General features: G+C 38.7%; 1 protein-coding gene across 1 annotated transcript in view; it reads left to right on the top strand.

The window, feature by feature from the left end:
* The window catches only part of LOC128369406 (contactin-associated protein-like 4), an 88,917-nt gene that overhangs the window by 40,271 nt on the left and 24,063 nt on the right, over window positions 1-24,583 (top strand). The window contains exons 9-15 of the mRNA XM_053330444.1: window positions 3,884-3,990; window positions 6,060-6,179; window positions 8,485-8,685; window positions 11,553-11,715; window positions 13,447-13,574; window positions 14,139-14,309; window positions 17,001-17,219. Of these exons, the coding sequence (XP_053186419.1) occupies window positions 3,884-3,990; window positions 6,060-6,179; window positions 8,485-8,685; window positions 11,553-11,715; window positions 13,447-13,574; window positions 14,139-14,309; window positions 17,001-17,219 (1,109 nt within the window). The remainder of the gene's footprint in view (window positions 1-3,883; window positions 3,991-6,059; window positions 6,180-8,484; window positions 8,686-11,552; window positions 11,716-13,446; window positions 13,575-14,138; window positions 14,310-17,000; window positions 17,220-24,583) is intronic.

The raw sequence follows: 24,583 nt of genomic DNA on the forward strand, positions 1-24,583 counted from the left end.
CTTCACCTAAATGTGAAAACCAATATTGACATGAAAGACATTTTATTTGAAGTGTTACACCTCGTCCTCCTACCGTTGGCAGCTGGTAAAAAAAAATTATTGGTGGGGCTTTTTTACATACAGCCAGTTTCAGAAACCATCCCAATACATTTTAACACAAACTGCAAGAACCAGTGCTCTGTGAAACAGTCATTATGTGATGCCAAAATTAAAAAGTTGAGACCCTCCAGGATTTCACAGGCCCTTTTTTGTGATTTTGTGGCCTTGATTGCGGGAATTGCGGGAACAAGTGAAAGATAGAAAGATAGTTAGTTATTTACGCCCTTTAGAAGTAGTGCAGTTGGATAAATCTGTCACAATAGTGCAGTTTAACCATTAGATAGACACAAAGATCGTGTGACACAAAGATCGTGTGTGTTTATTTACATGCCATGTAAATAAATGGAAAATGGCAGCTGTTGTGATTAAGAGTCACACACACACACACACACACGCACACACATATCAGATTAGCATGCAAACAGCACACCTCTCATTTCCAGGCATGTTTAATGACAATATTATATTATAAGGAAGTGAGTTTATGGTTCAACATCTTGCAGGAAACATTGATGATTGTTCAAGTTTGCAGAAAAGTTGCGGGGATTGGTTAAAATTGCAAGATCGTGCAGAATTCACAGCATATGGTTGAATTTGCATTGATAGTTGTGAAACATCATGAAATCCTAAAGGGTCTGACTAAAACATGAATAGCATAGTGCACAAACACAATCAAGCTTCCCATTTGCTTTTTTTAGACATAACATCTAATTATATGTGTTAATTTAATGTTTCTAGGAAATCTTACACAACGTAAAGGATCTACTTTTATTTTAGTCTTTTAGCCTTAATGCACAAAATCCAAACATTTGTTGGTTTCAGTTAAAGTTAAAGTTTTGCTTCTTTCATTTTTCTAATATGAAAGTCAATTACATAAAATAATACAATGAAATAAAAACACATTAAACAGAACTATGTTACAGCTTACCTCTGTAGCCAAGCATTGTTGCTAAGTCAAATGATTTTCTCATAATGAGCATTTTTCTCAGTCAGTGGTAAATAATAATTTACCTGATCATTTGCATGCTGTTGGTACATTTCTGGATAATTCCTTTGATGTAGACCGAGTCGATGTTCCTCTTCTGCAGCTGGTTAAACAGTATGTCCATGTGTGACTTAATCTAGTGAAGCCAGGTAAAAGCAGAAATCTTCATCTTTCAGTATTCTCACAAAGTCTCCAGCCTCACTGACAGCTGGAGGATCAAAGTTACCAGAGTCTCTGATGGTCTGGAAACACTGTAGGAGGTCTTCCTTGAGCTAATATGCAGTGTTAGCAGCACGACCGTAGCAGTTCGACCTTGTTGTCAAATGTCGGTGAAGTCTGCGTGCCACAACTTGATCAAGCATGGTGGTTTCCTTCAATCACCAAAATCAATGTGCATAGCAATGGATGCAGCGTGCACTTCTGTAGACATCCTTTTATTTTTCACTGTACTCCACCTGTGGCTCCCCCTCATCACAGCGGCCCCCGTCACAGACCTGGGTGATTAGTCAGCTCTCTTGTCCCTCAGGGAGGATAGTGCTTAGCCTCTCTAGAAGAGCTGCGGTAAATGTGTCAGCGGCAGCAATCTGAAGAGGGATGAACTCACTCTTAGACGCTGTTGTGGATGTGGATGTACCTCCGTAACACAATCATCAACTAGCAGTGGGTGGAAATGTTACCAGTAGCTGTTTCATCTGCTTGAATAGCAAGATTATGGTTTTTTTCTGAGGTGCCTTTGAAAATAGCTGTCTGAAGCAACTAGATCAGGGGTGTCAAACATGCGGCCCGTGGGCCAGAACCGGCCCGCCAAGGAGTCCAATCCGGCCCACTTTCCTTCCTGTCTTCTTTTCCTTCCATCTTTCCATCCACCCTTTCTTCCTACCATCTATCCTTACTGTCTTCTCTCCTCTTCCTTCCATCCTTCCATCTTTCCTCCCTCCCTTCGATCCTTCCTCCTTCCTTCCTTCCTTCCATCCTTCCTCCCTTCCTTCGATCCTCCCTTTCTTCCTGTCTTCTCTTCCTTCCATCTGTCCTCCCTTGCTTCCTTCAATCTCTCCTTCCTTCCTTCCTTCCTTCCTTCCTTCCTTCCTTCCTTCCTCCCTCCCTTTCTTCCCTCCATCTTCTCTTCCTTCCATCTGTCCTTCCTTCCTTCCTTCCTTCCTTCCTTCCTTCCTTTTAATGGACTCGCCCACATAAGATCACATTGGGCTGTATGTGTGTGAGTTTGACACCTCTGAACTAGATCTACTAAACCTCTAAAAAGGCCAGGATTGCAATCAGACTACGGCAAAATATGGCATTTCCATGACTACGTCCAACGAGTTAAGCTTTTCTGTCGTACTAATTACAGGAGAAGCTTTCCATCTACCTTTTCTGCTAGTCTGTTGGCTTGTGGTTTACCTGACAAAGGTCTCCTCTCAAATGGATTTTGGAGAAGAGATTTTATTGAATTGAGAGGCAGCTGAAATCCTGTGTCTTACCCGTGTTCATCAATGTCAATAACGTCAGGTGTTTCTACTCCACTACTGAGTAAATCTGTTTGAGGCGTTGAATTAATCGTCCACTGATTGGCTAAATGTATATTGAAATATGTATATTTTGTGGCTGCGCTGCTGCACTGACTGGACGATGTTCCTATTGCCATGCTGTTGAGAGAAAGAAGATAAACAGGAAGCTAATTTCCCCAAAACATAATGATCCATATTTTATATACATTGCTGGTTTTTGTGCATTTTGAAAACACACATATTTAAAGTAGGTAATTTGTTTATTTAAAAAATATATAAAATAAAAATAGAAAGGGTCTCCTAGCGCCCTCTATTGGTCAGCTGCCACAGCAACCCACTGTATTCTCTTATTAAGCAATATAATTAGTTGTGGTCAAATACATAACCTTGAGGAGCTTTGACAACAAGTTTTTTTTCCCTCAATTAAATTGAAAGCTGCATTTAAGAAGAGGACCATTTTGTTTACTGAAATTATTTTCTCTCCTTGAAAGCTGGGTGGGAGTTTAAAAGCATGCTCTCCCCAATTATCAGGATTTTTATATAGAGATGCTGCAGGACTGTTTGGTGCTTTGAAATAGTCTGTAAGCCCAAAAGTCAAAGGTGTGATCATTTGATGGCTACTCAGTGCTTTTAGTACACTTGAATAATGTTATTATGAACCACAGTAAGTCATAGGTTTTCAGCTTTTTTTAAAACTTCTTTCTACCACAGTATGTTCTGTGAATTATTAAGAAATAAACTGTATTATAAGTTATGTTGCACAGGCAATGTGATGCAGTACATTGTCACATCAATTTAAAAAGTAGAATCACATCTAAACTTCATTTTTCTTTATCAAAATTGTTGTGTAAACCAGAAGAAAGTTATTTTTAGGTTGGAAATAGAGTGCACTATTCATTCATCTTTACTTCACGTGGTGCAGTATGCAGTATGGATGCACCAATCTAACTTTTCTCACCCCAATACTGATTCCAGTATCTCAGCTCAGAAAATCTGCCAATACAGAGTTCTGAGTCAACACCAGTACATCCCTTTTCCAAATCTAAAACTCATTGGGATCATTTTTATGGTAACACTCTCTCTCTCTCTCTCTCTCTCTCTCTCTCTCTCTCTCTCCCTCTCTCTCTCCCTTTCTCTCTCTCTCCCTTTCTCTCTCTCTCTCTCTCTCTCTCTCTCTCTCTCTCTCTCTCTCTCTCTCTCTCTCTCTCTCTCTCTCTCCCTCTCTCTCTCCCTTTCTCTCTCTCTCCCTTTCTCTCTCTCTCTCTCTCTCTCTCTCTCTCCCTCTCTCTCTCAGGTGTTCTCCCAGTCGTTGTGAACATGGCGGCCGCTGCAGTCAATCCTGGACCATCTTCCACTGTAACTGCTCTGGCAGTGGCTACAGCGGAGCGACCTGCCACAGCTGTAAGTCACCTGTCAGTCAAACATCGGCTCATGTACTGTGAGAGATAGACAACTGGAAAAAGGAAAAGAGACAAGAGAGACGAGGAGAAAAGATCTGCGATGAAACAGATGAGGAACAACAGTGTGTCAAACTGAGTAATAAGAGAAGATATTTCCTCCGACATAATTTCAAATCAAACTTTTGATTAGATGAAACTCTCTCTCTCTGTGTTACAATCTCATGCTGTCATTTACAGAGTCAAATAACAAAGAGTTTATTATTGAAAGGAAAACTTTTTTTTTTTACAACCTGGTTCTTGTAATTGTAGTTTGAGCCATTATTCCCATCAACAAACCCCCAGCTAAGCCAAACTAACAAACAAAGGCAAATTATACTATCGTTACCAAAACTGTCTGTGGTAAAAATGCAACAATGTTTACAGATCATCTCTATGGTTTGAATTTGACTCGACTGTAATTGTACCTTCAAATTAATTAGTTCAATAAATAAGTAAAAGCAGAAATACTACAGTCTAAAAATACTTTTATTACAAGTAAAAGTCTTGAAAATTTAAAATGTTACTTAACCCTTAAACAGGCAGCGTGCACCAAGAGATACATGGGTCAATGACGTGATGTAACCCAGCGTCAATTGGTGTAACCAGTATTTCTTCATAAAAATCTGCTCATATATACAGAAAAATAGATGTGAACTAAAATGTGGAATATAAATAATCAATCATTAGCAAAGCAAGGCTATGATTTGTAACTAATTTTACATAATTGGTCAAAACATGTTTTTAGGATATGTCCTGCTCAGTATTAGTTACACCATTTGACATTTTCAGGAGCATTCAGTCTTACTTTTGGTTAAAAAAAATGGTGCCAATGTTATTTCAAATGTACATGTTAACAAGCCTGATGCTGCTTTTACTTCGGTGCAAATGAGATAACTAGTAACAACAAAGTACATAAAAAGAATAATTTCCACATCGTATTATCCACTCCTGCCTGTTTAAGGGTTAAGTGACGGTATGTGTTATTAGCAAAATGTACTTAAAAGTATCAAAAGCACTTGTGCAGTGCTATTAAATAAATGTAGTAGAGCAAAAGTCCAAAGTAGCATAAAATGGAAATAATTTTTCAAATCAAATTTGTACTTAAATCCAGAACTTTTGATTTTATACAAGCTGTCTGACCGATATGTTTCTTGCTTCATTTGATTTTGTTTTAGCAATGTAGTGTTGCCAGATCTTAGCAATTACTTTAGTGAGTACCAAGTGGAAATGAGCCAAAACTACAAAAATAAACAGTCGTAAACTGGAATCATCCCATAAATAGCCTGCCCCGCCTTTCAGCTATATGTAATACTTGCAGGAGGTTTCAGTATCTCATTTGCAGGTGAGTGATGTAATGGAGGTTAATTAGACCATAGCTTAGCCTAAACAGGCAAATACTGAAAGAATAAATGAGCCTGCAGCTGTGAGGTGAGTTTAAGATTTACTGGTTCTGTGCTGATTTCCCTCAAGCCAAATCCTCGAGCGTTCCCCACACAATTCACAATCTAATTTTCATTGCTGATGTTGCTGTGAAAACTTTTTTTTCCTAACCACACTGAGGGAACATGATGAACAAAAAGGCCTTTAGCTGTGAAGAACAAGAGAGATAAACAAGAGTGTGAGAACCTTTAGATATGGATTTGACTTGGAAGTGCTTGATTTTTAGACTCTGTGCTCATGTGTGTGAGATGAGAGAGAGAGGTGAGGAAGACTTATGGAGAGAGAGAGAGAGAGAGAGAGAGAGGAAGAGACAGGGATGATAAAGGTCTTTCTTTTATTTACTGAGTCTTTGTTGTCCCATCTGTCATCACTGTCCTCTCCAGTTGGACTCATCTTTACTTTATGTGACGCTGCTACAGAAATAAAAAGCTCAGATGATTTTCTTCACTCTGGTTTTTGAGACTGTGATTCAGCAGTGGTGATACATACGTACGAAGCAGCAGCACCCCTAATCCTCCACAGTCGGGGGTGATGTTGGTGTGATTCATGTCAATTGGACTGTCTGAGCTGATCTCATTATTCTCCTCCCAGCTGTGTACGAACAGTCCTGCGAGGCGTACAAACACAACGGCAACGCGTCAGGACATTTCTATATCGACGTGGACGGCAGCGGACCAATCAAACCACAGCTGGTCTACTGCAACATGACAGGTGACACACACACACACACACATACACACTTTCATTCCCACACATCCTCCCATCATCACTCTGTGTTTTCTATGATTAGTATTTACATAATTTTAAATGATGATGCTCCGATCCAATTTATCTTCCATCCCAAGCTCCTTCTACCCTAATCACTCCCTCTCCCCTTCATCTTTCTGTGTCTCAATGCTTCATGTCATTCGTGTAACCATATAAATATCTATCACAGTGACACTCCGTCTTTCTCTGTCTCACTGCTTCATATAATTTGCCGACATTCCTCATTTTTTGAAATCCTCTATTTGTTTAACTGTCATACAAGTTCAAAGTGTTTCTGTTGTTTATTTGTACAAGGTAGTTCAAGCTCGTTAAATATGTGAATTAATTGTCCTGTTAACAATTACACAGGGAAACAAAATAACAGGAGTCATTAATAGAGCAGAATGACGATTAACAAGAAAAGGCCCAAATGGAGCAGTTAGTAAGCAGGTCAAGGAGGATTACTGAGAGATATACGAGTGTTTTTATTTGCAGAATAATACGAGAGGCAGTTTTTCCTTATCCCTCCTGTCGTCCTCCCGGGTCAAATTGATCCCATCTCTTTTGACTGTTCCTTCTTCCCTCTTTCTTTAATTTTTCCTTCCTTCTCCCCCTCCTCCCCTCTTTTTTTGCTCCCTCCTCCTTCTATCCTTCCTTCCTTCCTTGCTCCTTTGCTTCCTCCCTCCCTCCTTCCCTCCTTACTCCTTTATTTCCTTCCTCTTTTCCTTCCTTCCTTCCATCCCTCCTTACTCCTTTCTTTCCTTCCTTCCTTCCTCCCTGCCTTCCTTCCTCTTTTCATCCTTACTCCTTTCATTCCTTCCTTCCTTCCTTCCTTCCTTCCTTCCTTCCTTCCTTCCTTCCTTCCTTCCTTCCTTCCTCCTTCCTCCCTTCCTTCTCTCCTTACTTCCTTCCTCTTTTCCTCCTTAATCCTTTCCTTCCTTCCTTCCTTCCTTCCTTCCTTCCTTCCTTTCTTTCTCCCTCCCTTCCTCCTTCCTCCTTTCCTTCCTTCCTTCCTCCCTTCCTTCTCTCCTTACTTCCTTCCTCTTTTCCTCCTTAATCCTTTCCTTCCTTCCTTCCTTCCTTCCTTCCTTCCTTCCCTCCTTCCTTCCCTCCCTCCTTCCTTCCTTCCTTTCTTTCTCCCTCCCTTCCTCCTTCCTCCTTTCCTTCCTTCCTTCCTCCCTTCCTTCTCTCCTTACTTCCTTCCTCTTTTCCTCCTTAATCCTTTCCTCCCTTCCTCCCTTCCTTCATTCTGTCCTTCCTTGACCTGAGGACAACAGGAGGGTTATATATCTGCTCTGGCACGGTGTTCTTGAAGCATTTATCAATCACTGGAGTGGGTTAAAGGTATAGTTATGCTTATTTGAAGAAGATAAATATAGATGGCAATTGCACAAACACACCTACCAATACCTTAGTTCAGTAATTACACCTTGTATCTTGTTTGTTTACTGAAATGATCAAACAGCAAGTTATGTTTTCAGTGGGAGGGTGACATACTGTACGGGGGTGACATACAGTACGGTGATCATTTATCTCTGGGCGCTAGTAGGTTGTTGTAAGGTTGCCAGGCAACAAGCACATACACCAAGAAGTCATAAGTGGGATGCTGGTAACCATGAAATAAAAATTAAAAAAAGTTTTACATTTCATTCTTTATATGGTTTTTACAATAAAGATAAAACATGGTAATTAGTAAGCTTCAGAGGAGTGAGTGGGTATATTTTTGACCTAGCCATTGCCCCCAGGAGTGCAGCAGAGAGGGAGGGGGAGGGATCTGAATGTTGTACTTCTTCAAATTTTCTCTCTCTCCTCAAAGTTACCAACTGCAGCTTTAATAGTTCATGACCAATGTTGCAAATGCAAGTGTATGACACAATATATAGGAGAGATGACACTATATAATAATCAATAGCAGTAAGTAGCATCTCCCCCTCCCCAATGCTTGCTTGTCACCACTTAGTCTCACCAAGTAATCTCTTGGGGCCTTAGTGCACAGAGAGGGGGGGGGGGGGCTCTACACAGGATTTATGAAGCTTACAAGGCTTACACAGATAGTTTCTTATGATCCGTGTCTATATTCTAACTATATGATAACTACAAAATTCATACATATTTCAATGACTACATAGTTCATACATGTTTCAAAAAGTATGATATTCATTCTCTAATGATAGTGATTTTTAAGGCTAAAATCTGCCACTATATAACTCATCAACAAGTAATCAATAGGAATAATCATTATCTACCAATATATCGATGCCCCCTCCAGAGGAGAACACATGGATGGTGATCCACCACAATAACACAGAGCTGACCAGACTCAGACCGTCTCCAGGTGTGAACCCGCACTCAGTCCACTTTGACTACTCGACTGAAGAGGAGCAACTATTGGCTGCCATGAGCCAATCAGAGCACTGCGAACAGGAACTGTCCTACCACTGCAGGAAGTCCCGCCTCCTCAACACTCCAGGTGAGGCCTGTTTGTTTGTCTAAGAAAGGTGTGATGCATATGTCTTCCTATATTATATTGATATTATATATTATATCTGAGGATTCATACTCTGCTGTTAGATATAGAGCTGCTTAACTGGAAGATCTTTGAACAGGGGTTAATTAGTCTGACTCACTTCTCTAGACCAAATTTACCCAGTGAGGGATTCAAACTAGTAACTTTAAATAAATTGGGGTTTTTTATGTTGTTGGAGATACAAATGAGAGTTCGCTATTTTACAGGGGTTGTTGTTCAAGACTAATTTCCACTGGTTGCCTTAAAACTCCTCAGAGCCACGATAGTCGTACATGGTGCTGGTATGCAGATTCTGTTACTGTTGGGCAGAGACAAGCTAAGCTAACCAGCTGCTTGTTAGCTTTATATTGAATGGACTGATATGAGATTGGTTGTCTGCATATAACAGCAGCCTGTAAAGCAGCACTGTCAGGTTCAGTAACAGCTTCTACCCGACTGCTATCAGACTGCTAAACAAAACGTCACACCGCTGACTGTGCTTTGCTCTCTCATCCATAATAAGGCAGCTGTTATGAAAATGTGCAAAATTGTTTATTTATGTGCACGTTTACACTCTAGACACTTCATACCTGTCCAGAAATTAATTATTTAAATGTGTATTAGTTACATATCTATTTCCATTTATTTTATGTGTTTTTAACAAAGCTTTGCATCTTGGGTGCTATGCTGAATGACAATAAAATGTAATCTTGAATCTCCGGAAATCTTCAGTGAGGCAAAACAATATTTAACACAATGTGGAAATTAATTGTTTCCAATTTCACACTATGCTTTTATAACTATATTTTGATTCATTTTAGCATTCAAATCTAAAGAATATGGGGCTTTATTAAAGGACCATTGTGCAGGACTTAGTGGCATTGAGCAGTGAGGTTATAGATTGCAACAAAATGAATACCCTTCCCCTTCAAGCCAGCAGAAGAATCTACAGTTGTCGTGAAACTTGTGAAAAGCCGTCTTTAGAGCCAGTGTTAGGTTTGTCCGCTATGGGCTTCTGTAGAAACATGGCGGTGCAGCATGGCGGGCTCTGTGGGAGAGGATTATACATTTGGGATTATACACTAATGGAAAGATTCCTATGAATATTTTATTCCATTTCTGATAAGTCTGAATCTTACACACTGCGTCTTTAAATCAACTTCTTATAATTTTATCACTTAAGAACTTGAATCAAATCTACTGGAGCAGAATTTTGATTGTTCTGTCTTTGTGATTATTATACTTTTACAATTCAAAAGTAGATCTCACCTGATTTAATCTTATCTAATCTTAATCCTTTTAATCTTTTAATCTTATTTAATCTTATCTTAAGCACAGTACTTCAGTATTTTGTTTCTCCCCTCTCAATTCTCCACTTAAATAAGAAAAGACTGTAAATAAGAATTTGTTCTTAAAGTGGAAATAGACCTTTTTTTTGCTATAACTCATCATTATGAAGTAAATATCGATTGCACTGTGCTATGGTTACAGAATAATGACATCATCAGCTGATTTCCTATAAGCCTTACTTCTCACTACTACTGGGTACGATCATATTACCTGCTAAACATCGCCATGTTAACACTTAGCCTGCTAGTGTTAGCGTTTAGCTCAAAGCACTGTCAAACTACAGTCTCACACACTTTGTCTTATTAAAAGGTATGTGCATTTGAGCAGAATAAAGTAGCTCTGAAACAACAAGTCAATCATTAAGAAATGGACAGAATTATGACAACCAAATACATTTTAAGCCATTCATCATTCAAGTAAACTTTTGATTGCCAGTTATCTCGTTGACATCCTTTGATTGCAAAAACACATCCTCAAATTTCTCTCTTCTCCTGTGGAGAAACAAAGACTTTGTATAAGAGACTAATGGGAGCACAAAAACAAAAGCTCTGAGAGTTGAAGCAACCTTTTTTTTCTGGGGGTTTAATAAAATGATGGATGAAAGTAGCGAAAATGTTAGAAAAGGAAAAATGGGTAAAGAAATAGGAGTTCCATTATAAGGGCTCTTCTCTTAGAAAGTAAAGAAATGCTGACTCAGCAGAGACCTTTGCAATCACCTTCTCTCAGTCCTCTGCACCTACACACTCTCACAATGTGAAATAAACTTCTCACTGTATGCTATCATCGTCCTCCATACAAAAACAATATATACAGTAAGGCTGGGAGCTAGCAAACATCCCTCTGTTTTATCATGGGAGCCTGACAGATGGAGACGCCATAAAAACTGAGAAAACTTTCTGTACGACACTCAGCTATTTTCTCACAATACAATTCATCTTAGGACAAAACAGCATAGGGAGCAAACTGAGCCTCAACTTTTGTATCAGGGGCAAGAAGCTCCCGTAACAAGCTGCCTCATTCAGAATAATTCACCTTTTGTTGTTTTGACTCTCCTATAACATTATTTTAAGTCATCACATCAAGCTGTAATCAGGTTGCTGTAATTGAGAGCAAACAGAGGCACTCAAACAGACAAGTTCAAAGGTATCATCGAACACCAAAAATCGATGCGTGTGCTCTCCAAACGCCATTTTCTGAGGCTAAAATCTTTGAGAGAAAAAATGTAAAGGAACTGGGAGGCTTTTAATAACTATGGTTAACTTTTCCTCCACAAATCAATAATGAAACCATTTAGCCTCATCACCCAAAAATATCTTTAGAATAGATACACATTCAAGGTGTTTGTTGAACTCCAGAAAATGATTTGAAGGTATAATGCATGACTTCTTTGACATGGACTCTCTGTGTATGTGTGTGTGTGTGTGTGTGTGTGTGTGTGTGTGTGTGTGTGTGTGTGTGTGTGTGTGTGTGTGTGTGTTCAGAGGGCTCTCCGTTCAGCTGGTGGCTCGGTGGACCCGGATCCGGACATCTCCAGACTTACTGGGGCGGAGCTCAGCCAAGCAGCCAGCAGTGCGCCTGCGGCCTGCAGGGCGACTGCGTGGATCCACAACATTACTGCAACTGTGACGCCGACCGCCTGGAGTGGTACTAAACTTTATAAATATGTAGACAAGTTTTTGATTTCTATAAGATGAAAGATTAGTGCTAGTTTTGCTCTTGTTGGGGGCTTTGAAGGGTTTTTTTGTGTCCATGTGGTTAAGTCAAATTTGAAAATAAACATATGAATAACTTGCACACACACTTCTTTTTTTGTGGACCCAGCATCAAATTTCTGCTTTTAATCCATTTTGAGAGACTATATTAGAGGATTATGGCAAAAATGTCTAAGTGGTGTAACCATAAAAACTTTGTACCAAATAATTCAATTTGCTTAAAAACACTAAATTCTCAATAAAACACCATATCAACTAGTTTGGCATGATCTTACATTATAACTTTTTATATTAAATAAAGGTAATGGAATATAATTGTTCTAAATATTTAATTTAATTGGAGGAATCATGTCAGTCAGAAAGCATTTCAATATACTGGATAAAATATAAAAATGATCATTCTTTTGTGGTTACACCATTTGACATTTTCAAGAGCATTCAGTCTTACTTTTGGTTAAATAAATGGTGCAGATGTCTTTTCAGCAGAGACGGAGCGCTGAGTGTTTCTCACGTTTACAGTGATGAAAGATTATTGAGGCTCTTTTTAGTATTTATCAGGATAATCTGCTCGTTATGAAGCGTGATTATACATTTATATCAAAGTGTTAGTTTTAGTCACATCTGCTTCCACTTTCTTCCCGTTCAGTGTTCTCCTCTTCCTCGTCCTCCTCGTCCTCGTCCTCCTCCTCTTCTTCTTTCTTTTTGTTCATCTTCAGTGTCTTCATCTGCAATTACTCCAATTACTCCTTATTGTGTTCTTCTTCTCCTCTTCCATCACATGTCTCCTCTTTTACTTCTTCTGTTACTCGCCCCTCTTCCATACTTCCATATCCTTCTTTTTCTCCATTATCTTTCTCTTTTTCTTTCTATTCCATCTTTGTCTTCTTGCTCTATATCTTTTTCTCTTCGATCTTCATCTGTTCCCCCCTTTTTTCGCCTCATCTTTCTCCTCCTCCTCCCTCGTCTTTTCCTTTTTTATCTCTTCCTTTCTTTCCTACACTTCTCTCCTCTTCTGCTCTCTCATTCTTCTTCTTTTTCTTCTTCTTCAACTCCTCTCCTCTTTTCCCCTACTTCCTTCTTCACCTATTCACCTTTGTCACCTCTGTCTTCTTCTCTTTATCTCTTCCCCTCATTCTTCATTGTCTTTCTTCTTCTTCACCTCCACTCTTTCTCCTCTTCCTTCATTTATTCTTCTTTCGTCTCATTTTTATTCATCTCTTCCTCTTGTTCTCCTCTTCCCTCTTCTTCTTTTTATTCTTTTCTCTCTTTCTCTCCCCTTCCCTTCTCTTCAACTCTTTCTTCTCATCCTACTCCTTTTTGATCTCCTCCCCTTTTTTCCCTTTCTCTTCTTCTTCTTTTTATCTCCTCCCCTCCTTCTTTATCGCCTTTGCTTCTTTGTCTCGGCCCATCTATCTCCTCCTTTTTCCTCTCCACCTTCTTCATCTATTCTTCTCTTTCTTCTCATTCTCCTTTTTCCTCCTCCTTTTTCACATCTTCCCCTCTTTCTGCCCATCCTTCTGCTTCTTCTTCATGTCTTTCCCTGTTTAATTTCCCTCACATTGTCCCACTTCTTTTTCTTCATCATCTCTTCTCTTCTTTTTTTCTTCCACTCTACCTCTTCCTCTCTTTACCTCTGATTTCTCTTCTTTTCTTTCTCCTCCAGGAACGAAGACTCTGGGCTTCTGATCCATAAGGAAACCCTCCCCATCCGATCTCTGGTGCTCGGTGACATCCAGAGGCCGGGGTCAGAGGCCGCCTACAGGGTGGGACCTCTCCGTTGTCATGGAGACAGTAAGTCCATTCTTTTGTGGTTGCTTGGTTACGCTTGATGCAGACATGACAGAAATCCTCCTGCAGTGGGAAATAATATCCAACCAATCAGCGATCTGTAACTATCGAGCAACAAATTATTAATAATAACTCATTATTTAAGATGTTGTTGATGTGGAAATACAAGATAAAGTGTTTAATTTTTTATTCCACCTGCCAATTATGTGCTAAACAAATTCCTCCGGGAACAGTAAGTCTGACATCAAGTAGCTAATTATCATTAGCAGGACTGTTGCTAATGCATATTTCCTTTTAAGTTTTCACACTCTTGATTCTTGCCTCTCATTAAACGAGTTACAAGGTAAATCAAAGTATCGTGCTGCTTTTCCTTCTTTCAATTATTTGTAATTACAGTCATGCTGTATCATCCTGAGTCAATAGATAAATAAATGTTTGCCGTGATTAGTCAAACGCATAACAGAAATCATTCCCTTGTGTAAGCTAATTAGCTGAGGCTCATTTGTTTGCTACGTGATTTTCATAAAGAAAATATCCACAGCGGGTTTCCATTGTCTGGTTTTTCAGAGAGTTTCTGGAACGCTGCATTTTTCGACAAGGAGACGTCGTACCTCCACTTTCCCACCTTCCACGGAGAGCTGAGCGCAGATATCTCCTTCCTGTTCAAAACCACGGCGTCCTCCGGTGTGTTCCTGGAAAACCTCGGCATCAAAGACTTCATCCGGATTGAGCTGAGTTGTGAGTGTGACCTGGAGGGTGAAGATTTAATCCGGATTAACGTGTGATGTGTCAGTAAAACCTGGAAGTGAAAGTCTTAATCTGGAAGGTTACAGACTAAATCTGTGTCAAACTATCCCAGGGGAGGAAATTGTTTATTTTAAATTGAACCCAGCAGCCTTGATCTTCTTGTCCTGTCTTTAACTGTGAGTGTTGCACAATGTGATTAGTCAGCATTTCTTACCTAAACTACGGACATTAATCTGCTGCTGAAATGTGTTGAAACAGGAAAGAGCATTTTCCAAACCATTACCACAAAGTTGGAATCAAACTATTTTCCAAATCCACATACTTTTGGCTGTACATTGCAGCATGTACTGTGTAAACTGCCACCTTAACCTTTAAACCTACCCTAATTTGAGAAACCTACCTTCCTTCCTTCCTTCTTTCCTTTCCTACCTTACTTCCTTCCTCCCTCCTTTACTTCCTTATTTCTTCCTCCCTCCTTCTCTCTTTCTTTCCTCTGTCCTTCTTTCCTACCTTCCTTCCTTCCTTCTTTCCTTTCCTCCCTTCTTTCTCCCCTCCTTTCTTTCCTTCTTCCTTCTTTCCTTTCCTCCCTTCCTTCCTTCCTTCCTTCCTCCCTCCTTTCCATCCCTCTTTCCTTTCCTTTCCTCCCTTCCTCCATCCTTTCCTTCCTCCTTCCTTCCTCCCTCCCTCCCTTCCTTCCTATCTTGACTCGAGGACAACAGGAGGGTTAATCTGAACAGAAAAGGAAATGTAAAAAAGACAAACTGGGATTTGAAATAGTACAATATAAAATACCCAAAGAAAGAAACAAATAATAAACCACTTGAAAACACACAGAATACAAAAACTAGACATTATGAGGCAAAAAAACGACCACTTTGAATAAATTAGTCTTCTGCAGTTACTTTCTAAAGGCGCCAACAGAGTCCGCAGATTGTATGTCTGTTGGAAGAGTGTTAAAAGAGTTGGAGCCACAACTTCACCAACTGATGACAAAAGGATGGAGCAGGTGTCTGACCATGAAGAGCTCTATACAGTATGTGAAAACGAGAACCTTTAAAATGAATCCTAAACTTGATGGGAAGCCAATGTAAAGATGATAAAATTGGACCATTTGTAGACGGTCTTGCTGACACAGGTGAAAAGGGAATTGCAGTAGTCCAGCTGGGATGATATAAAAGCATGAATAATCATCTCTAGCTGAGTCTCAGACAATATTTCATGTATTCTGCTTCGCTAGCTATTGCCCACAGTGTGTGTCATTTAAATTATGATGATGATAACCAAGAGGCTATTTTTTAAAATTTCTCTATGGGTTTCAAAACATTGTGGCTGTCATTTAAAATGTAGAAGAAGTATCTACAAGCGCCTTCTTTACTGTGCTTATGGTGATGACAGTAATGCAGTGTAGTATGATGGACATGGTGCGTAGTGTGTCCTATATACCAGTAAAATACAGAGAGAGGTTGGATCGGGATATGACTATAGGTATGTAAAAGGCCGTCCACACTAAGAATGATAACTATAACTATAAAGATAAAGGTCCATTTATGCTCAACGGACGTACAGAAGTGTATCAGTCCGTTTCAAACGATGTTACCGTCACTGCTCACATACTTCCATGCGTCCTTTACGTTGGCATGGATGTTAACCAATACATCCACCAGGGGGCAGCGCAGAGTCAAACGTTTATGACAACAACAAACTTAAAAACAAACATGGCGACTGTGGAGGAGATATTGATAATGTTCCTCTTGCATAAAAGACAAAAATGATATGTTTAAAGTTTCTAACCAACTCACAAAACCTTTCCTCAAAAAGTTCCTCCATTGTTATTTCTTCTTCGTGTCTCACTAGAGCCACGTATCGAGTAGTGACAGCAACACTGCCCCCCCATGGTTTCCGTTGGTACTGCTCCGTTTGGTCCGTATCCGTAAGCTTTATGGAAACGTGTAGAAATACGGACGAAATGAACGCAGAGCACGGACAGAAGGCTCCGCCCGTATCCGTATCTGTATTTAACGTTGAGCATAAATGGGCCTTAATGCAGTGTAGTATGATGGACGTGGTGCGTAGTGTTTAAAAAGTCTACTACACACACTGTTTTTTAGATATGAGGTTTGAAGGGACACACACAGAGAGTTTAACTCAGGAACAATGCAGCACCAACAGTCTGTCTCCTCAGGGAAATCATTATCGGTTCAGACTTGTTCCAACTCTGAATACTGCTGCTCTGTTGGCGGCTGCCTCCAATCACTTTGTATTGTAACACTGTAGCTGAGCCTGAGAACAATCTCTAAAAATTAAGTTACTGAAGGATGCTGGGATAATATTTCAGCTTGTTCTGAGCTCACAGAGTATATCTTTTCCATCCAAAGAAACATGATTGAGGAGCGTTTGTTTGGGAGACGCCTACTGTGTGTTCTCCAAATAAATCCTCTCCTTTTGTTTTTAATGAATATAAAAGGGATTTTGTGAGCTGAGCGCTGAGCTGACGGCTTTAAAACAACATAAAGAAAATTACATTTGAGTTTTCAGAATATTTAGTGAGGTAGTGGGATTTGTCAAAGCAGAGATCCTGTTAAACATTTCATACCGTGGTAGCTAGTTTAGGCTGACAATTATGCTTTCTCTAACATTTACATAATTTACTACTGTTTCATCTGCCCCCCCCCCCCTAATCAGCCTCCACTCAGGTAGTTTTCTCCTTCGACGTGGGTAACGGCCCGTTGGAAGTTCACGTTGGGTCTAGCTCCCCTCTGAATGACAACCGGTGGCACCGAATACGAGCCGAGCGGAACGTCAAGGAGGCGTCGATTCGACTGGATGAACTTCCCGTCGTCACACAGGAAGCTCCTGCTGACGGACACTTTCACCTGCAGCTCAACAGCCAGCTGTTCATAGGTGAGGAGGAAAATATGTGTGAAGGCATTCATGTGTGAGGTGTGAGAAAGAAAGACGATGAATCGAGAGTGAACACTGAACGCTTTTCTCATTAGCAGCAGTGTTGGTGGCTTTGATGTCTTTTTCTTTTTCTCGGTATATCTCTCATAAAAACACAAACACACATACAATGATATGTATAAATGAATCTAACCAAGTAGTAGGACTGGGCAATAAATCAATATGATATTTATATCATGATATTTTATAGATATCGTCTTAGATTTTGAATATTGTAATATCATGATATGGAATAAGTGTCTTTTCCTGCTTTTAAAGGCTGATTACAGTACAGTAAAATGCAATTTTCTTAGCTTAACAGACTGTTCTATTATCTGCCTTTATCTAGTTAGTCATTATATCCATATTACTGATGATTATTTATCAAAAAGCACCGATAGTCATTCCTACAATACTGTCAAAATATCGATATCAAGGTATTCGGTAAAAAATATTGTGATATTTAATTCTGGCCGTATCGCCCAGTCCTACCAAGTGGGTATATTGTTAAGTTAAGTGGGAGTCCACAGGTAGACCTACTTGGGAAAATGACGTGCTGTCTTCACACACAAGCTCGAACATTACACAGACTTTGTACTAGATATCTGGCAAAGTAAAGTCCACTTTGCATTCTCAGGTAATGTCTGGATGACTTCAGGATAGTGTATGCGTACTGTATAGGGATGTTTCTTTTTTCTGAGGGCTTTGATTAAAATAAAAAAAAGTGAATCTGCAGACATACGAGCTAATTTAGTCATCTGTGCCAGTATATATTCCTGAAAAATGTAATTTATATACCGTATATATATATTTATTTCTAGAGCTTGTGTGCAATCTGCAGATTTCAGTTAAACTTACAAAGACATAAAACAGTAAAAATGCAACAGTGAAGTTCAAATTATACAGTTTTTTGTTAAAATTGAGTCATATTTGAGGCTGTAGTTTGTAGTTTTGTTCAGGAAATATGTTTCTGTGTCCAGTTGTGACAGATGTTCCTCTTTCCTAACGCACTGTTTGACTTCTGTGTTTGTGATGGATGCACCAGCGATTCAGGCAGCAACACAGTGCAGTGTGCATAACCATGGAGTAACATTTAGTTGAATACCAATTAGCGGTGTTTGTCAGCACCGACAGGAAGTCCTGAGTGTTACATGAAGGTACCCAGCAAATTGAGGAGGTGTTGTGTTAATGAGAACTTGCACGGATCTAATGACAAGTTAATTTGTCCGATATGTTTGATTTGAAATTTTTATCAACAAAAAGTTAATGTTTAAACACAGTGTTAAAGTATTTTTCTGTAATTATTGTGCTTATTGCTCTCAGTCATTTTATTTGTTGTATTTTATTGACAAAAAGCTTCTCACTAAGTTTTAATTAAATATCAGCAACACTTTTTTTTTTTTTTACAAGTGTAGATTATATTTTGAATTACTGTATACTTACTTTTCTTGACAGTAATTTTATGACATGAGATTCACTGAAGTAATGTTGCTGTTTGATTACTTGGCAAAGAAGTAGAGTCCAACTCCTCTGGCTTGAAAAGTGCTGCTGCTTCACTCATGCTAAGCTGTTATTGACAAAATGCTCTGAGCAGTGCTAAATATAAAACTATGCCAATATGGCTCATGTATACTTGCCTTTATATAAGGAGTGTAGCACTGTATGTCTTTACAGTAAAGTAAATAGATCAGCAGCCGGTTGTACAGTAGCATGTGATCCTCCAGACGTCTGTGGATCCCCTTCAGACTGGGATTAAACCCTCAGAAAAAGGCTAAATATGCTCTCTTTCTTAAACATATGCTAATCTGCTATTGGTGCAATCCCTGTTGTCTGATAAGGATATGAGAAGTCCTGAGTCTACACATTTATTCTTGAGGGTTTCCAACACCTTCTTAATCCACAGTGTGAACTTCATATAGACTGGGATTCAAGCCCAAAGACAGCACAGTTCACAGGTCTGACGTCCTCCCTCAGAGTCCTACAGAGTGTAAAAGGGAAATAAATGGTCTTTTTTGAAAGTGCTAAACTGCTATTGGCTAAATGCCATCGACTGCTCAGCAGTATTGTATATGTAAGTGCTGAGTTGACAGTAATCGCATTCAATAAATAAGCATGCTGCAGGGAGAACAACTTTCACACAACAACTTTCTCAATTGCTCACAAATTAGCACAAAACTGCAAGATTGACCTTTACCAAAGAACATGAAAAGAAGCCTTTGGTCTAATGAAACCAAAATTAATGTGTTTGGATGTTTGATGTGGAGATGGCCTGGACCACCTCACTGACTGCACATTGCAGAGCATGAAACATAGAGCTGAGAGTGGGATAAGGTGTAGAGGAGATGACATTTATAGATGACACTCTGAATGCAAGTTTGTATAACCAAATACTGAATTAAAATATAACTCCCAGTCTCAAGGAGGCGTTTTCCAACATGACAATGATCCCAAACACACTGCAAAAGTCACAAAAAGAAGAAAAAAGTAAAAAGTATGACCCGATCTTAATCCAACAGAACACCTTTATAGTATTTCAAAGTCGGAGAAAGGTAGAACAATAAAAAAAAAAACTTCCAACAAAGAGCAGCTTATAATGAATTGTCTGTGAAGAATGACTGAAAATCTCTCCACAAATTTGGGCAAGACCAGCATCATCCACGGCCAGGAAGATCTAATATGTCATCAAAAATAAAGGCAGACATATTAAATATTAAAAAAATAAAGGAATGGAGTCTCACTTATAAAGGGTCAGTTAGTTTTAATATGGACCTTTCATTATAGTTTAATTAGTTAATTGGCTTAAGTCTTCTTAGGTTTTGTCTAAAAAGAAGTAAAAATGCATTCAATAGAAAAGATTTGCAATTACTTAACATTGTAGTGATATTAACCAGAGGTGTACTCAGTATATATAGTATAGTGTGTGATGTGATTTCTGGCTGAGAGGCTATCTAAATAATCTGTAAATGAGCCTAAAGCTGTACATTCTTAATTAAGCAGTCGTGTAATTAACAATCAGCATGATGGGAATCTCCAATACAAACTCCATCAGTATAATCATTTCTGTTTATCTTCATTGGTTCAATTCTACAATTCAGATCCTTTATTTGACCTCGCGCTCCATCTACATCTGTAAGAAAAGAAAAAATCCATTTGTTATTAGGTTTTCATCATTCTACAAATATTACGTACGTCACTTCATATCAGTACACAAAAAAAACCCAAATCAATAAACACTGATGAGATTGGTTGAAGGCAGCAGCAGCATCAGCATCAGCAGAGAATTGAGGTGAATATTGATTTGCTGAATGTGTTTAGCTGATAATCCACTCTGAATAGCTGGTAGGTCACCACCTTCAGTCTCAATGCATTTATGTTTACCTCTGAATTATCAGTACAGTACACTGGAATTGGTCCAGATGTTTGTCCCGACTATCCTCAGAGGAGCGGTGACTCAAGCGGCATCAAGGTTTAATTGTTTGGGGAATAAAACTAACGAGAGTCACAGGTTTGATCTCTGTTGGTGTGTCTCATCAGCTGAATGTTTAAAACTGAATTTTATAACCCAGCTCGTTTGGGGGAAAGGGAAGCAACATAAAACCAGATGTTAAGGTTGAAATAAAAGTAATTTATTAGCTAAAGTTAGATTCAATTATAATAATACAAAACAAAACAAAAAGTATGAATAAATAATAAACTGAAAACTTCTGTCATTAATTATTCAATAGATTCCAATGTGTATAATAAACCCAAAGCATCCACAACTATGAGCTATATACATAATGCACACACAACTATACAGTATAATAAAAAGTGCTAAGTGCAGAACAGTCAAACAAAGAAAACTAGACCTGGACCAGAATTTCGATTCCAGGTCTCAAACACTTCGTAATAAGCTCTATATTCATCAAAGTCAAGAAACTGGCCACTCTGATCCAGTCTGGCAAAACCAGAAAAGGACAAAAAACATATACACACACATTTCAATCAGGAGAGTCAAGTGAATAAGAAGAAAGATATTTATTATAATGCGATGAGAGAAACAAAGATCCACCCCCCCTCCCTCCATGAAGTCCAGACGCTGGTGGTGGTGATTGCTGATGAGGCGGATTAGAAGATGTCAGAATGAAAGATGGACTGCAGATCCTGCGGCGACTGGGCGGAGACGGGGAGGAGGTGAGGTGCACGAAACAGCTGTAGGTCAAACTGAAGCAGAGACAAAGAGGCATATTTAAAAAGAGCAAGAGTAGATGATAGGCTAACGATGAAGTGTGGCATTTTGCTATTGGTTGCCGTGAGAAACAAATCAATTGAATTGATTGCAGCTGGTTCAAAATGCTGAAGCCAGGTTTTTAACAGGAACTAGGAGAAGAGACCACATCACACTAATCCTTGCTGCTCTTCACTGGTTACCTGTGAGTTTTAGACTTGATTTTAAGATTTTACTGCCTGCCTACTGAAGGTTCAATCAATCTTCAATCAATCTTTACTTGTATAGCGCCAAATCACAACAGAGTTATCTCAAGGCTCTTTACACATAGAGTAGGTTCTAAACTGAACTCTTCAGGTTTTAACTTTAAAGAGACCCAACACTCCCACATGAGCAACAGTGGCAAGAAAAAACTCCCTTTTAACAGGAAGAAACCTCAGAACCAGACTCAGAGTGGGAGAACATCTGCCTCGACCGGTTGGGGTTGAGAGGAGAGAAAGGAAGGATAGAAGAGAGAAGCACAATGAAAATCAACAATGAAGTTTGAAGGTCCGGGACTGGACTCTGTCATCCGGACGTCTCCAGGCCCAGATTACCTGTGAGACCAGAAAGCACAGACAACTCCAGGGAAGAAGTTTAGGTTATTGAATGCAATAATAGTACATGAATGTTAATGGAAATAGATGGATAGCGAGAGAGAGAGAGAGAGAGAGAGAGAGAGAGAGAGAGAGAGAGAGAGAGAGAGAGAGAGAGAGAGAGAGAGAGAGAGAGAGAGAGAGAGAGAGAGAGAGAGAGAGAGAGAGAGAGAGAGAGAGAGAGAGAGAGAGAGAGAGAGAGAGAGAGAGAGAGAGAGAGAGAGAGAGAAAGAGAGAGGAGGAGAGAGGAGCTCAGTGCATCATGGGAGTCTCCCGGCAGTCTAAGCCTATAGCAGCATAAGCTAAGAGCTCTAAGAGCCCTAATTATAAGCTTTATCAAAAAGGAAAGTTTTAAGCCTACTCTTAAATGTTCCTTAATCTCATCTCGTCACTAGAGGGGACCGAACCTTTGCCTGGAGATCTCAGGCAGGCTAACTCAGTTCCATCTTTTAAATCTCTTCTTAAAACTCACTTTTATCATATGGCCTTTTCTCAACTGTTGATATTTGTTGTATATCATCATTGTTTTTATTCTGGATATTTTATTTGCATTCTGTTTTTACTGATAAGCTCTTTGTAACTGTGTTGCTATATACTTTACTTACTTACTTACTTAGGTGCTATATAAATAAAGTTAGTATCATTATTATTATTTTATTAGTACAGTCGTAGTATTATGAAAAATGAAAGCATAGATGAGAGAGACAGCTGGATCCCCTCATGTCCTCCTGACTGAACTTTCTCTAAACTTCACACACACACACATGCAGGGTTGTAACACTGAACACAAGAATATAACACTAAGTTCAATGCGATCAAAGATTTACTGTGTATTTAATCTTTACACAAGTAAACCAAGGCTGTGTCCATGGAGCAGACGCAGAATCACAAACTGAAAAACATTGTCTTATATACTCAACCTTGTTTGCTCTAATTCATCCTCGCTTTTAAAGATTTTTGCAATTCAACAACAATTATTTTCAGATCTTTCTGCCAGACATGACGTCAGTAGTGACCTTAAAAAATTCAATGCATTAACAGTGCTTTAAGTGTTAGTCATTTGAATTACCAATTATTTCTGGCTCTGATTTACTGTAAAAAATATATAAAAAATAAATAAAATGGCACATGGCCTTTAAAGATCTTTTAACCTTCATGATTCATGATTCAGCTCACCAGCTTTTACTGGTATAATGATTCATAACAGTCCTATATTCAAACCTTGATCATATGATTACTGATCTTATATTTATTAAGACCTTTTTTGTGTCTTTCAAAGTCACCCAGTTAGTAAATGAAGACTTCATCTTATAGATAAATATGTTGTTTCTAAATTTAAGATGATACCTGGGTGATGACTTGACATAACAGAAGACAATATGATATATTATCAATTTTTTCTTTTTTTTAAATTGATTTATTTATTTACTTATTTTTTTTAATTATTCTTATTTTTTTATTATTATTCTTATTTTTTATTATTATTATTATTATTTTTAAATTATTTTATTTTTATTATTATCATTATTATTATTATTATTTCTTCTAATTTATTCTTGGTTATTGGTATGTTTATTTTATTTTATTTTTTTATTTTTTCTTTGGTGTTTAGATGTTTGTGAAGATAAAGTTTACACCTTATTTCTGTGTATTAATCTTAAAATCAATAAAAAATAAGTGAGGGAAAAAAAGGAACACAGAAAAGAAGAAGATAATATAAATTAGTAACTCAACTGTTATTACACTATTTCTCTCGACCAAGAAAAAAGATGTGGGCTTGTTGTGTGACTGTCCAGCTGCACAGATTGATTACTATGCACACAAACACTATCTTACTGTGTTCAGTTCATTCATGGGTACACAATCTTTCCCTGTGGACAAAATATTGAGTTATTTGCGGCAGTGGGTCGTTTTAAATTCACAGACCGTCCTCCTCCGCCGGCATTGTATTTATACGTCTTGATGGTGTAAGGCAAACTGTTCCACTGTTTGAATTATAAGCCACTGTGTTGGTTTGTATAAATTCATAAGCCATATTTCAATATACACTGTATTTATGAGCCACAATACTGCCTGGCTTTACAGTATATGGCAGTGAATTCCATTGTTTTGATTAATAAACCATGTTATTGCCTTGCGTGGATTTATAATCCACTGCATTGTTCATCTTCCAATTCCTCCACTGCTGTTAATATTGTAGGTGCTAAAAATCCATGCGCAGCGATTTTTGAGCGAGCTTGTGATGAATGCAGAAATAATTTCCTCTGTGAAGGTTTATGAGTTAGTATTTTGCCTTGTTTGGATAGTTAAGCCTTTGTTTATTTGTGCTGCATTGCTTTCTAATGACTGATGTTCTCACACAGAGTTTATTGCTCACCGTCGCCACCGTGCAGACTTAAGCCCCCCCTCCTCCTGTCCAAGGATTTTGTTGATTCCTTTGGTTTTTGCCTCACATATCCCCCCCTCGAAGTATTGATGTCAGA

This window comes from Scomber japonicus, chromosome 12 (assembly GCF_027409825.1).
Source record: "Scomber japonicus isolate fScoJap1 chromosome 12, fScoJap1.pri, whole genome shotgun sequence".
NCBI lineage: Eukaryota > Metazoa > Chordata > Actinopteri > Scombriformes > Scombridae > Scomber > Scomber japonicus.